Source organism: Poromitra crassiceps (genome assembly GCF_964638095.1).
Source record: "Poromitra crassiceps genome assembly, chromosome: 1".
Classification (NCBI taxonomy): domain Eukaryota; kingdom Metazoa; phylum Chordata; class Actinopteri; order Beryciformes; family Melamphaidae; genus Poromitra; species Poromitra crassiceps.
In genome coordinates this window covers 81,660,278-81,678,193 of record NC_139623.1, presented here as the reverse complement: position 1 = coordinate 81,678,193, position 17,916 = coordinate 81,660,278, and the positions used below count along the sequence as shown (strand labels likewise).

At 44.5% G+C, this 17,916-nt stretch overlaps 1 protein-coding gene across 1 annotated transcript; it reads right to left on the bottom strand.

Moving 5' to 3' along the window:
- Positions 1–2,235: 2,235 nt before the first annotated feature.
- On the bottom strand, positions 2,236–17,447 carry LOC310781569 (lathosterol oxidase-like; the record flags this gene model as incomplete). The annotated part of the gene is made up of 4 exons (XM_083642197.1): positions 2,236–3,063; positions 4,976–5,076; positions 12,127–12,259; positions 17,238–17,447. The coding sequence occupies 4 exons, from the start codon at positions 17,445–17,447 to the stop codon at positions 2,599–2,601; spliced, it is 909 nt and encodes a 302-aa protein (XP_083498323.1). The 3' UTR covers positions 2,236–2,598.
- Positions 17,448–17,916: the final 469 nt, after the last annotated feature.

Below are 17,916 nucleotides of genomic sequence, written 5' to 3'. Positions count from 1 at the left end.
TTAACATAATTATTAATAATAGCGTCCTTTTTTCCATAACAATACGGGTGGTCCATGTCCGAGGGCAAACAAGCGGAACCAAAGTTTGGCTATGTTAAGCTATCATAGGCTATAGGTCTGTAAGAATATCTATTACTATGGTAATGATAGAGCAGGGGTAATCTGCTGTGTAGGGGCTGTTCACACATAGGCTTGCATTATGGAGAAGTGTATGTCTGTCTCATTTGCATCAGGGATTTCCCCCTATTAAAGTGGTATTAAAGTGCGGTATTAAAGTGCGGGTACTCTAATGGTAGAAACGTTACACGAATAGTAACGTTATGAACGAGTACTCGAGTACTCCTGCCCATCCCTAATAGCTATCACTGAAAATACACTGATACCGCAATGTTTGATTACCTTGTTGTAATGATCTTGTCATTCTAATGATCTTGTACAGCTTATCAATATTTGTGAACACAAACAACTCTCCCAGAACTCTGAAGCAAAGAACCAAGAGGCAATTTTTCTGGAGCTGCTCCACTGACAATGGGTGGAAAAACAGCTTTGTAGAGTAAATTGTACTTGGCCAATTTTCTGCCTGCTGCCCCGGTCGCTGCTCCACCTGCCCCCCCCCCTGCCGATCTGGGGAGAGCTGTAGACTAGCACCATGCTTCCTCCGACACATGTGCAGTTGCCAGCCGCTTCTTTTCACCTGACAGCGGGGAGCTTCAACGGCAGGACGCTATTCCCACCAGTTCTCTTCTGCCCCGAACAGGTGCCCCAACCGACCAGAGGAGGCGCTAGTGCAGCGAGCGACCAGGACACATACCCTTAATCCGGCTTCCCAACCGCAGACAAAGCCAATCGTGCCTGTATGGACACCCGACCAAGCCGGATATAGCACCTTGGGAATATAACCTACGACCCTCGTGTTGGTAGGTAGGGAATCTACCGCTACACTACCTGGACGCCCACAATGTTTCAGCTTTAACACAAGAATGATCTCATTGTATTGCCAACAGGTCAAATTATTAAATGAACTATAACTAACTACAAAAATAAAAATAACTACAGTAAAATAAATCACTCACTGAACCTCCCCTCAAACTGTTTGAGCCCGCTTGGGGAGGCCCACCTCCCACTTTGGATACCTCTGAGCTGGACCTCTTGATTGTTATAGTGTTCAGGCTAAGATTAGATTAGAGTAGAGTAAAGCCCAATTTATGCTTTGTCCGCCGACACTTTTGAAACGGTCGCCGACAGAAATGAGGACTTGAGTCGACACTTTCAAGTGTCGGCGAGCAGCATCTGCTACCTAGTGAAATGTCTAGTGTCGCTGACTACGTCACGATGTGTCGCGCAAGTCTGATTGGCTATATAGAGGGCACGCGCTTGACTTCCTTGTTTTGGTTTTCACTCGATTGAAATGAATGAAATGAAATGAAATGAACGTGAAAATCACAAAGAACGAGAGAGGAGGTGAGTTGTGTGTCGTTTATATGCGGCTGCAGCCAAGTACGTTACATCTTGCTGCCTCCGAGGTGGTTTCACTGTGCGTTCCTCTTCTCTTGGCCGTCTGCTTATAGCGTTCGAGTGTCACGTGACCGTTGAACCGAGGCGAACATTCACTGAAATATAAATGCAACACCACGAGCGACACTTTATTTTTCGTCTGCGACCATGTGCTGAGCGACACTTTCTAATAAGTATACATTCAGCTTAAGACAGGGCAGCCTCGGCTGTAGATTAGCTAGATTCCTTGTGTGGTAGTTACTTCCGGTTAATGGCTAGATGATCTGAGCTGTTGATCGTTTGGCCTGGCCGCTCTGCTGCCGGTTCCAGTGTGCCAATGTGTGTGTCAATTCGTTTCTTGTCTATTCAGTGGCTCATTTTGCCCGCTAAGTATAATACATAACTTGATTGCTACATTTTTCTGTCCCTTGTGACTATTCATGACCGTATCGCCCAGCCCCAGTATATCCTAGCTGTTCTGCTCTCTCTCCTCTTCCCCCCTTCCCCTGCTCTCTTCCTACCTCTCTCCCTCCCCACCTCCTCCATTTCCCTGCTCTCTCCTCCACCACATTCCCTCCCCCTTTCTCTCTGTCTCTCTCTATCATATCATTGTTCGATCATGTTATTATTATTACTGTAATTGTTATTGTTGTGTCAGCTAGATTTAGCTAGACATATTCTCTGTGAAGCCCCCTGAGACATCTTTGTGAATTAGGGCTATACAAATAAACTTGACTTGACAGTAACATGTTAACCTTCCAAATAACATGTTAAGATGCTAACACCAGCGGCAGGCCTATTCAAAGCAGAAATCTCTCAGATGCCAATGTTCTTTGTGGCTTCCGACAAGATTGCTAGGTCAGAGAACTTAGGGGAGTTCCAAACTCCCCCCCCCCCAACAGTGTTGATCCATATTCCATAGACCTTATCTCCTAGCATTTAAATCTCACAATGGCTCAAACATGTTTGGCAAGTGGAGGGAATTAGCTCCTCAGCCGAGTATGGGTGCAGTGCATTGTCTTTACATACTCCTTCAATCGGTTATGTAGAAGGGTGGTTAAAAATAGCAATCACACCTGGCTCATTGTATCATTTCACCTACAGCTACTCCTCCTTCTTGGCAATTCCTCCATTAACGTGTCCAGTCATTTGCTCTTTAGCCTTAACCCCGCCACCACTCAACTTCCCCTCGGCTGCAAGTTTCCGGATCAGATCATGGGGGCCCTTCCCCATTAGAGCCGAGGGGTGCCTGTAGGAGCCTCCCAGGCGGTCCCACAGTGTGAAGTACTGGCCGTAATTGTAGTCGAAGAAGAGGTGGTGGTCGGTGTGGTGGGCCGAGCCGTTGATCACTTCCGTCAGAGCGCCGGGGACGCGGTAGTCGCCGTCATGGATGGAGATGGTCCAGATGTTCACAAAAACGTACAGGGCCAAGTAGAGCACCTTGTGGAGGGGGAAGAGGAAGGGGTAGATGTGGTACGGCAGTCCCTGCATGAAGCCGTCCACTGGGTGGAAGGCGTGGCTGGCAAAGGGAGAGGGGATCTTCCAAATGTGGTGCGGTTTGTGAAACAGCTGATGGGGACAAGAGAGCAGCTTTGTCAGGAAAGAGGATAAACAAACTTGGAAGCGTGCCATGGAAGGTTTTTCCATGGCACGCTTTAGGCCCTAGGCCCCTTTAGGCACTATATGGACACACGCGCTAAACTTTAGGGCGTGTATCTGTCCATATAGCGTTTTTCTGCATTTTTTTATTTGTAAAAAGCGCTGCCTGGAGCACTTATGATGAGGAGAAATAAAACACGGATCACGACAACGTCAAATGACGTTAGCCTAGCAGCTGCTAGCTCATTAATCAGCTGATCAGCTCTTCTAGCAGATAATACAGTGTTGTGGAACAAACAAAGTACCAGATACTTCCAAAACAGGTCCAGTATAATCCATACTGCCTTTGCAGTAATGTAAATTCACTGATTACATCCTGTTTCTCCTCCGGCACTATTTAAAAAGCGGAAAATGTCTCAGCTTTTGAAAGCGATTCGCTCTCACAAAAAACAAAGAAGAAAAACGCCGGCTGCAGCGCTTTTCTAGCCTGATATTCAAACTGCATCGTAAGTTCATAAACTCATTGCCTCTTTGTCTGAGATTGCGCTTACTTCAGAGCATTTCTATGAGGGGGCGGGCTTCGGTCTTCCCTAACCAATCGGCAGGGCAGCTCCAGCAGTCTTGCTAGTCACAAGCACAAGCTAATATAGCTAGCTAATGCTAGCCAGTTTCTCCACGTTAAGCAGCTAAAGTTGGCTGACTTTGTACTTGTGGTTTTAATGTAAGTCTTATCGTACACTGCAGTAACTAATAAGTCTTATCGTACACTGCAGTAACTAATAAGACTTATTGTACACTGCAGTAACTAATAAGTCTTATCGTACACTGCAGTAACTAATAAGACGTTCGTTAAAACGAAAAGTACAAAGTCGGCCAAAGTTGGCTGCTTAACATGGAGAAGCTGGCTAGCATTAGCTAGCTACGTTATGTTGTGTGTAATGTGTAATCTTTATGCCTCTAAGATCACATAATGATGAGACGGAGAGTAGAATATCAGTAACGTGCTTTACTCTTTATGTCTGACCAGGAAGTTACATGTCCGTCACATAAACCTGTCCGTGCAGTAACATCAACCTATGACGAGAATCGACATTAGCTTTGGCTACAGCTGTTTCTGTTCTGCATGACTGACAATAGCGTTAGCCAATCAGCATCCGTCATTGGATTTTCAACCGGAGAAAAGGCATTTGCACATGGCGATTCCAGACCAAGAAGAGCCAAATTCACAACTGTGGAGTGGGCGTGGCTTCGAAGGTCTGGAGCCAGGCTATCGCTTTTCAGGAGCAGCCGACTTTTGCCTTTCCCTTTAATGGCACTCAGAAGAAGAAAAAAAACACAATTTGGACATTCAGCCTTCACTCTGGTTGTGCAGGAAGAACAGCACACTCTTCCCATTTTGTGCCGTAAAGCAATCTGCCTTTGTGCTGCAAAGCATCCCAACATTCCCTGCCAAATCCAACCTGGTGGCAGTCAATGTCACATGCAGTGCAGATGCTACCAATCTTCTCCATGACGACCGTGTTTACTGTATATTATGCTAATTGAAATGAATGCAACAATGATTTACTGGTCTTAAAATAGCACAAATCACACTTTTACGGCCCAAACACACTGGAAAAGGAAGTGAGGCGAAGCGTCTGGAAGCACAGGCAGGTTTCATTTCGGCATCCTTGTTAACAGATTTGACCGGTCACACCGGCCGCGGCGCAAGCGATTGTGACCGGCACGGAGCAACACAGACCACTTTTGGTGTGAATGGCCAGGCTCCTGCTCGAGCTGAATTTACGCGCGGCACCATTTCCGTTTCCAGTGTGTTTGTGCCGTTACTCAGCCCCAAAACCAAACCTAAAGAGTTGAAATAATGAACAATGGTTTTGCTCACCTTGTAAATAAGCTTGTGGTGTAGGAACCGATGGATCCAATAGATGCACATGTCGGTGAACAGTAAGAAGGAAACCATGCTCAGAAACACGCCTGGCCAACCTGTAAACACACAAGCCATGTTTGACAACTATACTCAATGGCTCAGTATTTACATACAACATTCACAGCACTTTCAACAATTTCAATTTCAACAGGCTACATCCAAACCATATCAATATCTAAATGACAACACTTTTGTCACATTGTTGACTGTGGTTATTTACTCCATTACCCACCAAACCCACCAATATCAGAATCAAAATCAGAAACAGGAAAAATGTAATTGATCCCCGAGGGGAAATGCTACATGAGTCATGCTACAGTTGCTCACATTCAAGTAGGGAAAATTATAAACATAGAGACATTATAAGAAGAATAGGAACAGACCATAAAAAACAATAAAATAGAAGTTAGGTAGCCTATTATAATTAGCCTATATACAATAAAGTGTCACTCACAAAATATGTACCTTCTCCTATAATCCTTATCAAGTACCATTGAGTAAGAAGTGAGATATGTGAGCTACCGGTACATAATATTATATTATATACAGCAGTGTGAGTAGTACTAATAATAGTAATAATAATAAAGAGTAGGGTGCATTAGATCTAGTCAGTAAAATGAACATCCGTAACTGTGGATTATTTGATTAATGCACAAATAGCAGTATTTAGCAGTTATTGCATATTGAGTTTTGTTGCACAATTATCAAAAGTGTGTTTTTGATTTGCAGACGGGTGGAGTGAGTCCAAGGCTATATTATTGACTGACTCGGAGTGTCTGACGCTCTGAGGGAGGAGTTAAAGAGTTTGATGGACACAGGCAGGAATTACTTCCTGTGGCGCTCTGTGGTGCATCTGGGTAAAATCAGTCTTGCACTGAAAGTGCTCTTGTGTTCTATCAGCTCCTCGTGGAGTGGGTGGGAGAGGTTGTCCAGGATGGAATATAACTTGGACAGCATCTGCCGGTCCCGTTTGTGCCGTTTTGCGCTCTGGACTCTTTACTTCTGCCTATTTACAAACGCACTTGGTTTCACGAACACTGCCAAGTGTTTGATTCTTGATATTTAGTGGCCGGGCCAGCGAAGCGACACGGCCACTTATTGTATTTGCCTGTATTATTAGTGGCCGGGGCCAGCGACGCCAGAAAGCGTCTTGAGGAAGGGCCAGTGTGGCCCGAAACGTCACGCTGTTTGCTAAATAAAAAAACCTAACGGGAGCTCGTTTTGGTGTGCGGATCATTCTTTTTTCACTGTAAGTAACCTTTTGATCCAGCACCCAGGCCCAGTGTGGCATAGTTTGGATGTGCGTGTCCCTGTCTACTTTTTCCACTTATTGTATTTGCCTGTATTATTAGTGGCCGGGGCCAGCGAAGGGGCAGGGCCACTTATTGTATTTGCCTGTATTAGCCGGGCCAGCGAAGCCGCAGGGCCACTCATTGTATTTGCCTGTATTCTTCTTCTCCCGGGAAGTTGGACTTCCCATGCATGAAAATAAACCAAACTTTGCACAAAGGTCCAGTCCCATGCCAACGAAACTAAGTCGACACGAATTTGGCGGCAATAGCCCTGAACATTTCAGACAGATTTTTAATTGATCAAATATGTAGCCCACAGCGCATCAAAATGTTCTACTGTAAACGGTACTGTAAACAGCTACTGCAAATTCTTGCTAAATAAAGCTTGATTCTTAACACAAAAAAAACAAGATTTTGCTGTCACAGTAGTTGAAGTGTGCAAAATCTCAGAATTCTATCTCAAAAACTGAATTTTGACAGTATTTTGAATTCTGCCCCCATGTATAGCCTAAAGAGCATCGTGATTGTGATTGTGATGATGTCATCAGTGATGATGTCATCAATGAACTGCCACATCACACGTGGATGTTGGGTTGGCAGAGGGTTAACAAGAACAACAAGCCCCCCTCCTTTACACTTGCCGCTCTCAATGCAATCCCTGTCAGCCCGAACAGTCTGAAAGCCGTCGATGGAAACGTTATGGTCGGGGATGTCCTGGTGAGCAGTGTGAAAGCCGTAGATGGAAACGTTATGGTCGGGGATGTCCTGGTGAGCAGTGTGAAAGCCGTAGATGGAAACGTTATGGTCGGGGATGTCCTGGTGAACAGTCTGAAAGCCGTCGATGGAAACGTTATGGTCGGGGATGTCCTGGGGCCTGTACTACAAAGCAAGATTAGTGGTTTAGCGAGGTAACTTCAGGTTTAAACCTGGTTTGGCCGTACTACAAAGCAAGTTAACTTCTTACCGACATATATTTCCATAGCAACTTATGCTTCAGACTTAACCTGGTCCGCAGCAGGTTAAGTTGCAAGGATAAGATTAAACCTTAAATACACTGCCCACGAACCAATCGAATCAGCAGTTTGGAAAAATGGCCAACCCCTTTCTGGACGAGTTTCCCATCTAGGAAGGAGCACGAATTGTAATGTTGAATGAGTAATGTTAATCAATGTTAATGTTAATCAAGGACTAAAGCCTTGCACTTGTTGGCTATTTTAATTAAGCCCTACTTACCACTTTGGAATGTTTTTATATATTCATTTTTGTGCTCTCAAGTAGCCTAGGTACGTTGTTTGATCCCGCTGATCGATTGCAGCTGAATAGTGAGTGGAGAAATATCACTAAACCGGCATAAAAAGGTTACATAAACGTCTCCAAAGCGCACGGTGCCGTGTGCGCAACGGAGCTGAGACTGACGTTGGGTTGGAATTGAAATGGTCATAGCCTACATGCTGGAATAGCCTACTACATCTAAGCAATTTAATATGGGATCACCTGCACACAGGCGATCCCATATTAAGATGATTCATATCTAGGCGACTCCTGCATTTTGCAGCTGCAACTGTGTTGCTTTTGGCCTGTATGATGTGATTGAACTTCATATTTCCAGCATCATTATATGAAATATGGAGATATGCGACTCTGCTGACATTACAATAGCCATGTGACCACAAAATAGGCTAGTTTTTATCAATGAAAACTATGCCCGCATCGTCTCAATTCAGTTCAGCAGTTTTCTCTTTTATAGGCTATTAGGATATCATTATTTTATTCATTGAGCATGCGTTTCTAAATCTATGGTCTAAATAGGCTTACAGATTGTGGAAATTTATAGACTGAGATTACACATTTACATTTTTACACTCATAAAAAGCTGCTGTAGGAAACAGAAATCGCTGATCAAAGTAAATCAAATGACTGATGTGAATACAAGCGTCAGCTTTAGACAGTCTTTCAGCAGACTATCCAACGCGGATTTTCATTCTGACAGGCTACATTAAATATCCGCTAAAACTCTGATCACTGCGCTTTCATGGTGTGGATAAAAGTGGTCACTTTAGACAGTCATTCGGGAACAGTAATAATATCCAACGCAGATTTTTATTTGCGGTTTTATTCAATGAGGAAATAGGCGTGTCTGGCGCTGTAGGAGTTGGAGCAGTCCATATTGCATTGTGATTGGTAGTTGTTAAAAACCACGCCTCTTTTGCGGGCACGAGCTCCAGTGCACGGGCATTTTCATGTGCACGCGCTGTCAGCTTGATTAGAAAAACCTGGTTCGAGTTAACGAGTGCCAATCGACGTTCGTAGTACAAGTTAACTACAATCGAGCTGATCTGGTTTAGACAAACCAGATCAAGGGACAGATCCTGGATCTTCTAATACAACATTCGTAGTACAGGCCTCTGGTGAACAGTGTGAAACCCGTCGACGTCGATGGAAATGTTATGGTCGGGGATGTCCTGGTGAACAGTGTGAAAGCAGTCGATGGAAACGTTATGGTCGGGGATGTCCTGGTGAACAGTGTGAAAGCAGTCGATGGAAACGTTATGGTCGGGGATGTCCTGGTGAACAGTGTGAAAGGCGTCGATGGAAACGTTATGGTCGGGGATGTCCTGGTGAACAGTGTGAAAGCCGTCGATGGAAACGTTATGGTCGGGGATGTCCTGGTGAACAGTCTGAAAGCCGTCGATGGTAACGTTATGGTCGGGGATGTCCTGGTGAACAGTCTGAAAGTCGTCAATGGAAACGTTATGGTCGGGGATGTCCTGGTGAACAGTGTGAAAGCCGTCGATGGTAGTAACGTTATGGTCGGGGATGTCCTGGTGAACAGTGTGAAAGGCGTCGATGGTAACGTTATGGTCGGGGATGTCCTGGTGAACAGTGTGAAAGGCGTCGATGGAAACGTTATGGTCGGGGATGTCCTGGTGAACAGTGTGAAAGGTGTCGATGGAAACGTTATGGTCGGGGATGTCCTGGTGAACAGTGTGAAAGGCGTCGATGGTAACGTTATGGTCGGGGATGTCCTGGTGAACAGTGTGAAAGGCGTCGATGGAAACGTTATGGTCGGGGATGTCCTGGTGAACAGTGTGAAAGGTGTCGATGGAAACGTTATGGTCGGGGATGTCCTGGTGAACAGTCTGAAAGCCGTCGATGGTAACGTTATGGTCGGGGATGTCCTGGTGAACAGTGTGAAAGCTGTCGATGGAAACGTTATGGTCGGGGATGTCCTGGTGCACAGTGTGAAAGGCGTCGATGGAAACGTTATGGTCGGGGATGTCCTGGTGCAGCGATGACTCTGAAGCACATAATGCTGCACTCCCGAAACTCCTTCTGACTGCTGGCTAACGCCGTTAGCTCGTCCATCTTATTAGCCAGTGATCTGACATTGCCCATTCCCTCTCTCCGTGCCTCTGCTTTCCGCTACCTCAACCTCCATCCTTTACCCCGTCTTCCCCGAAGGTTCCTCCTGAGCTCCACAGGGATTTGGTGAGTTACGTGGGGCCAGCCGGCCGGAGCTCCATCAGCTGTTCATGACTGTAAACAGTGGCTCCGTGTTGCTGTTGTTGTCCCCAGGCCAATCGCTCCAGAAAGAGTAATCCAGCCAGAAGTATAATTAAAACTCCTCTAAACCGCATGGTTACAGAGGGCTGGACTTACAAAAATGTACTTATTTACACGGGCGAGTTAAAAGAGCAAAAGAGCGAGATAGAAAAAGGTATTTAACAAAACAGTGCAAAAAGAGTGAGAGCAAGTGCAGCAAGCGGCCGTCTAGGTTGACGCCTGCGCAAAAAAGAAATATATATAGCAGAGATGGGGACTTGGACTTGAAACTTGGACTTGAGTCACACTTAAGTCACACACACGGTGACTTGAGACTTGACTTGAGACTCGTCCTCAAAGACTTGAGACTTGACTTGGACTTGAAGGTTTGGGACTTGTGAACAATCTTTAATTTTAAGGGTTCAAGCCCCTCAAGGTCCGTCTGGATTTTTTCGTCTGGATTCATCTCCTCCTAGACCGTTTGACCGATTTCCACCAAACTCGCCAGGAAGCATCTATAGAGCAAGCTGTACAATCCAGATTTTTGGATTTTGAAATCTACTTTCGTTTCGGAGATATTAATGGTTAAAGTTGTGAAAGGGCGTGGCCTCTCAGCTAAATTGTCATAACTTCATGAGCGATTAACACATCTTCACGAAACTTTGTTTGTTCAGAGATCATCACAGACCATGTCTGTCAGATTTTGTGCAATTCGACCAAAAGGGGGCGCTATTAATGCCAGAAATGGGCCTGGCCTAACACAAAAAAGGCAGCAACTCCGCACCTGTTTGTCCAATGATCGCGAAACTTGGCAGATATATCAAGGAGGATGTCCTAGTCAAAATCAGAAGTTTTGTCATCATTGGTGAAAGTGGGCAGGTTTCTATGGTGTAAGCATGTAATAACGGTAAATCAAATCCATTCGCATAATCGGTTGCAAACTTCTCAGCCTCATCTGGAATGACATTTCTGACATGCTATTTCGCAATTTGACCAAAAGGGGGCGCGGCAGACGTTGAAAGTGGTTGTGGAATGACACAAAATATGCCGTAACTTCACACCCGTTTGTAACTCCCAGGCTGTTTCTCCAATTTTCAAGCAACTTTTTTCCACGTGTTCACCTGAACGTGCTCTACAAATTTGCCTCCAGGCCTATTAGGTGTTCAATTTGCACAAGGCTTGAACTCCTGCCATTGCCGCTATATATATATATATATATATATATATATATATATATATATATATATATATATATATATATATATATATTTGGTGCATTAACATTAAGGAAATGTCTACTAATGTCATCTCTAATCATTGCTGCTACTGTATTCTAATAGATAAGGAGTGAGGATAATACAGTACATGCTTTGAATTCCTTAAGCCCAATTTATGCTTCGTCTGCCGACACTTTTGAAACGGTCGCCGACAGAAATGAGGACTTGAGTTGACACTTTCAAGTGTCTGCGAGCAGCGTCTGCTACCTGGTGAAATGTCTAGTGTCGCTGACTACGTCACATAATGTCGCGCAAGTCTGATTGGCTATATAGACGGGCACGCGCGACTTCCTTGTTTTAGTTTTCGCTGAAATTAAATTAATGAGCGTGTCCCCGGTATTTTTATCAGCATGTCCTTGATGTATGACTTCGTGAAAATCACAAAGAACACCGTGACCAACTTCCCAGAGAGAGAGGAGGTGATTGTGTATGTCGTTATATGCGGCTGCAGTTACATCTTGCCTCCGACGTGGGTTCACTGACACCATTCCCTCTCTTGCCTGTCTGCACTGCACTAGTTCTCTGCCTCCCTCTGTCTCTAGCGCCACGTGACTGTTGCGCCGCGGAGAGAAGCATAAATGCAGCAACATGAGCGACACTTTATTTTTCGTCTGTGACCATGTGCTTATAGCTTATTAAGCTTTAGTTTTAGCTATGCAGTGTTCTAAGCAGACTGGATGGCATGCAGCAGATGATAGAATGCTCATCCATAGGGACTTGAGACTTGACTTGGACTAGTGACCAAAGATTTGAGACTTAACTTGGACTTGCCTCTCAAAGACTTGAGACATGACTTGGACTTGTGATGAAACACTTGAGACTTGACTTGGACTTGCAAAAAATGACTTGTGTGAGCATCTCTGATATATGTAACAAATAACTATGCTATGTTTTTGTGCAGGTTCACTGTACCAAGTTAGTTCCATTGACAAATGTAAGGAAAGGCTCAAGATTGCAGAACAACTGCGTGCTGGTGATGACAAGCTTCTCTTACCCATGGGGGATTCGTAGACATTGTCATAGAGTTTGCTGTATCCCCTGACTTCGGCAAAAAACAAGGCCACTGTGGGAATGCTGATCCAGGGTAAAGAGGTCATTGCATATTTGATCTCTCTCTGTACCTGATTCTGAAAACAAGAAAAAACATTAGGGGGGGGGGGGTGATCAGGACTCGAGATAATACTCCGATCTATGTCTCAGATAATATAGACAATATATAAAAGGCGTTCAGGTGATGTTCTGCACCCCCTGGCAGGCATGCAGATGGCCCACAGCTCTTGGGCAACAAGTGTATCCACCTTATCTTTGAATGCCCCGCTGTAAAATAATGATGGGTGGAAGGTCCGGTCTAGAACGTGACTACATGTCACAGGGTGACTAGTGTGTGTGTGTGGCGATTAGGTGCACCGCCCCCTTGCTCCGCTTTCTGCATGTCTAATTGGCACACAGTAGTTTGGATTCCCTCTGTCTTCTCCCATTTAAGCCACAGCAGCCAGAGAGAGGGGAGAGCTGGAGCTGAGCTGACGACCCGAGCGAAACGGCACGAACCAGAAACCTGTTGACGAAAGGAGCCTTGACCAGACCGTTGTTCCAGCAGAGAGAAAGAGGCACACTGTGCGGGAGGTCCCATGCATTGACAGCGCGAGCGTGCCGCCTGCACTGCCACAACGGATAACGTCCGTACGTCCCATAGAGCCGCCTTCGCCAGGGGAGCAGCCAGCCGAGAACCAGCCCATACCGGGGGGAGAGAAGCCAGCCGCCTTCCGGGGTCCCGTGTCGACGTGGTTGAGAGAGAGAGGAGGCCTTGGATAAAAGCGGAGGGGTGGGGACACGTTCCACCCTTCCTCCAGTTAAGTACCTCTCTCTCACTGCTTTCAACATCCATTTTATTACAGAAATATCCACAAGTTACGTGGGCTAATCAGCGCTTTTATTGACTTTTTAATTCATTTTTATCTACCGAGTTGTTTTTTATATCAGTCATTTTTGATGTGGACTACTACCTAAGTTTTGGACTGGGTCTTATTCCTGTGTGGATTGCAGTGGGTTTTAATTTGCCGTGCAAGTGTGGATTTAATTTGATTTAGTATTCCTGAGTTGAACTACGGTACTAGTGTGTGCAGTGGGACTATTTTTGGTCAATCCCATTCCAGCCAACTCTTATTGGGTGCCCATGTTTTAAGCATCTTAACAAAAGACTGATTTTAAGACAGCACATCACCCTGACGAGGTTTCTCTTGTTTTATCCTCAAAGCTTGGCGTTGATCAGCTGCCCGGCAGACTCATCTGCCTGCCCTCAGGATCGGAGGGACAAGGACTGTTTGGACTTTATCTCGTGAACATATTGTATCCATTTGAGTGATCTTTTATATTTGTAATAAAAGGACTATTTTTTTCATTCTGACTCCAGCATTGTGTGGCTGCTCCCCAACAGAAAAAGTGGTTGTTACATTACACCCCTCCACTCTGTGACATACACCTACTACTATTTCGATGACTGTGTGTGTGCGTGCGTGTCAGGCAGGCGGACAGACAGTGTCGATTACAACGGTGGAAGCACCCATATTTCATGTAAGGCATCATGGCAGCTAGAAATAAGGTGGATAGACATGCAACTCAAGTACTGTTTGTTTTCAATTGGAACTCAACATTTATCTACTGATTAAAAGGGGGTAACTCCCCCTTTAAAGACTGAGACAGACAGAGCCTTCTGTCCGTACTCTGCATTAATTTCATGCGTATTCTGTCCATCCTCTGAAAGCTTATGGATACGCATGAAACGGAGCAGAACCACACACACACTCACACAATTGACTCTCTACTGCCCACTGCTGGATGTATTGCTTAACATGATACCAATGTGAAAGACGCATGGAAGTATGTGGGCAGTGACAATTACACCATTTGAAACCGACGCATTTATCTTCATATGAAAATGGAGTATAATTGGGCCTTTACCGGTGTTACACGGTAGTGGAGCATACACCTATTACATAACATGCCCACTGGTAACCGTACATTTTTATGAAAAAACTCTGCCCGCTCGTGCCAGTTTCAGTGTGTGCCGGGGTAAATTACAAGCGCTTCCTCTGGGCTGCAGTTAGTGTGGCTCCACGGTTCATCAACTCTGGTTAGACCAGTAAGTAACGTTGGTGATACATGTTATTAACACAAATGATGCCACCCTCATACACATGTAGGTAAGACCCTTAGCTAAGCCTGTGTTTGCATTCTGTTATCACTGCGGCCCATCTCTGGAAATGCTTTATTTACCACAACTAAAGGTCGATGCTAACTTAGCATCAAAGCTAGCGGGACCTATCGTCATTGCTTGCTTACTGCTGCTTGCTGGTAAGGTTAATCCCATGTCAGAAAAAGTCTCCAGATTTGTCGCTAACATTAGGGCTGGGTATCGTTCAAAATTTTTCGATATCGATACCGTTTCGATACTTGGATTTCGATACCGGTTCTTGAACGATACTTTTTTCGATACCAATTTTTAGAAAAATCCATTTTAACAAAAATAAAACTGCATTACACATTGAAATTATTTTACAAATCTTGTTTTCCCCCCCATCTTAAGTTTTACAGCAGAAAAAAATAAAACCTACTGTATTTAACATACGGTAACTTTAAGTTATCTAAACTTATTGCCGTCCCTACAAAAAATATGGGAGTACTACAAAGGAAAGAAATGTAAAACAAATAAATCAGTGGAATAGTTTTCAGTGCAAAACAGGGAGTTGCAAATCAGTGTTTAATGCTCACTGATGCAACAGAACTCTATTCTTGTCCAAACTGATGAGATGGATCCATTTCATGCATGGAAGACTACAGTAGTTGAGCATTGACTAGCCTATCAATAATGGCACAAAGTGAATCCCATTTATATTCAACAAACTATCATGACATCAGCGTTTGTTAACGAGTTGCTAAAAATACATAATGGGCGATAACTGCCCGCTTGCACGTAACGTTAACGCTAATTAATTAAACATCTAACGCTAGCGTTGCAGATCACTGCTGCAACAGAACGTCATTCTTGTCAAATCTGACGAGACAGCTCCACTTCATGCATTCACTGACTAGCCTATCAATATAAATGAATGGCATTTACATTCAACAAACTATCATGACATCAGCGTTTGTTAACGAGTTGCTAAAAATACACAATGCCCGCTTGCGCATAACGTTACGGGGGCAATTAATTAAACGATCTAATGCTAGCTACAACTCACAGCCAGATGCATGGATTTGTCAGACTGAGGGATCTGATAACCGCTAACATCAACAACAACTTGCGGTAAGCTGACCCACCTCTCGATTATTTCTCTTGTCTGTGGAAACCAGTCCTTGTTGTTTCTGTTTCTTTTCGTGCTTTTCATCATCTTCGCCATATGGTACTCCAGGATAGGACTAGCTTGAGTGGCTAACTTATTGTATACTATATCCGCACCGCATGCCTGGCTCATAAACACACACTGGCTAAAGTGGGCGTAATGTTTCCTGCATGCCTCTACATGACAGCCAATCACCAGCCGTATTAGAGCGCGGTGTGCAAGCATGTCGCATGCTTATAGGCTCAATGACGCTGTTTTGTTTTGGTATCGAAAATTGGTATCGTTTGACAAGGGAGGTTTCGATACCCCTTAGTATCGATGCTTTCATTTCGGTGCCAAGTAAGTATCGAAACTCGATACCAAGCCCTAGCTAACATTAGTTTCTTTTGAGAAAGATTGTCTCCAGGGGCGTCTGAAAAGTTGCCTCGAGTCAGATGCAGCCATGAGTGCGTATTTTGAGGCAGCCAGCTAACGTTAAACAGCAGTGGGGAGGGGCTGACTGACTGCACCGTGAGGACAGCTGAGGAGCCTAGTCGCACCATAAAAACATTTTATACATTTGACAGTTATTTATGATGTTACGGTATTTATTCATTCCAAGAAAAAGAATTCAACTTTTGTAGACGAAATTCAATACCTTGTATATTAAATTCAATACTTTTAAGGCCTTATTTTGAGAATTAAAAATTGTATAAATGTAAACAGCACCAAAATCAGGCAGGGGGCAGCATCTGTCCATAAACACACTGCCACAGTATTGTGTGCGTGAGAATTGATGTTTTTGAGAGGAAACTTTTCTATAAGGATATTTTTTTAATGAAATAGTTGCATAGTATACCTTTAACTGAGCAGACTCTTCTCAAGATATAACTCTGAGGGCCCTATCTTCATACAGGCGCTATCCCCTATTAGCGCTTGCGCACCTGTTTGCGCGTGCCTTAAAGCAGTGAAGATTGCAGTCCGCTGTCCAGGTGTTATGCCGAGTTTTGCACCCCCGCCCAGCATAAAAAATAGCATCCCCACCTCACGGAAGCATAATTGTAATGATTTATACAGAAATGTAACTGTTTAAAAGTGATATAATGGTCTGGTAGACGTGACCTCCTTGATCCCTGATTCTGGTAGATTACAGGGTTGGACAAGACAAAAAAACTCCACAATATTTAAGAGCACAAACAGCCCGTCGTGACGGACAACAACCCTGGCATTAAGGCACGTACTGTTCTTTTGGGATTGCTACATGTATGGAAAAGTAGGGTCAATATAAATGGAGGTGTCAGTGGATGTAGGAGACTTAGCCCTCGTTCACACAGCACGCCGAAGCAACGCTCAACCGAAGCTGTACCCACATGTTTCATTTTGGCGTCCTTGTTAACAGGCGAAGCCATTCACACCACCCGCGCGTGTGCAGCGCTGACGCCGTGCCGAAGCCACGCTCACGCCACGCCGAAGCGATCACTCAGGCCTGACGGCGAATTTCCAAGCTTGACGCTGAAGCCATGAAGCCGTGAGGCATGAAGTCAAATGGGAGTTGCGGGCAGATTCAAGGCGCGAGAGTAGGTGCTGAGAGGTAAAGAGAAGGCGTCTTGTGTGAACAGTTAGGCGTATGTTCAGCTTGTGCCTGCTTCAAGCTTCACTTCTGCTTACGTTCGGCGTCCTGTGTGAACGAGGGCTAAGCATTGAGAATCATGCTTAGTTTCTGTTGAGGCTATAGATTTTCATACTCTACACACAATCATTAAACAAGAATGCATGCATTATATACCTCTAAAAACTGTGGGTGTTTCATAAGATTGTGGTCGAAGACGAAATAGTAGCAGATTGCACCGAGGCCCAGGTAAAGCACTACAGCCCCTAGGTTTGTTACGACCAGCAGGCTGATGATCTGGCGTAGTGCCCCATCCTCAGGCCATGATGCAGGGTACACATACGGCGTGAGGAAGTAATGGTCAGCCACATTCAGCACAAGATCCATGTTTTAATCTGTAAAATAGAGAACGGAAAGAGAGATAAATAAACAATGTGACATTTCAACATTACACGATAGAAGGCAACATCCTTAATTTACATACATTTAATATGCTTTGTAGTGACATGCTGTTGATGTAGCAGCCTGTTTTCACGAAAACACCCTGCGTATTGACTAAAATAATGTCACGATGACAGCGATGAACGCGGCTGGGGTACAAATGTAATGTTTCCCCATCTGCCGTTGCTGTTATTATATTTATTTGATCCTTTTATCCTTATTTATTCTTAGGGGTACAGTACAGTATGTATTATATACTTTCTCTGCCCTTTGGTCTGGACCGTGGTTTTGCTTTGTGATTTGATACAATGATACATTGTAGCTTTTCTTGTAATATAAATGTGCCGAGAGTGAAGGCAGTCACTCGCCACACTGCACTTTGCTACTATGCACCTTATATCTCTACTGTGCACTT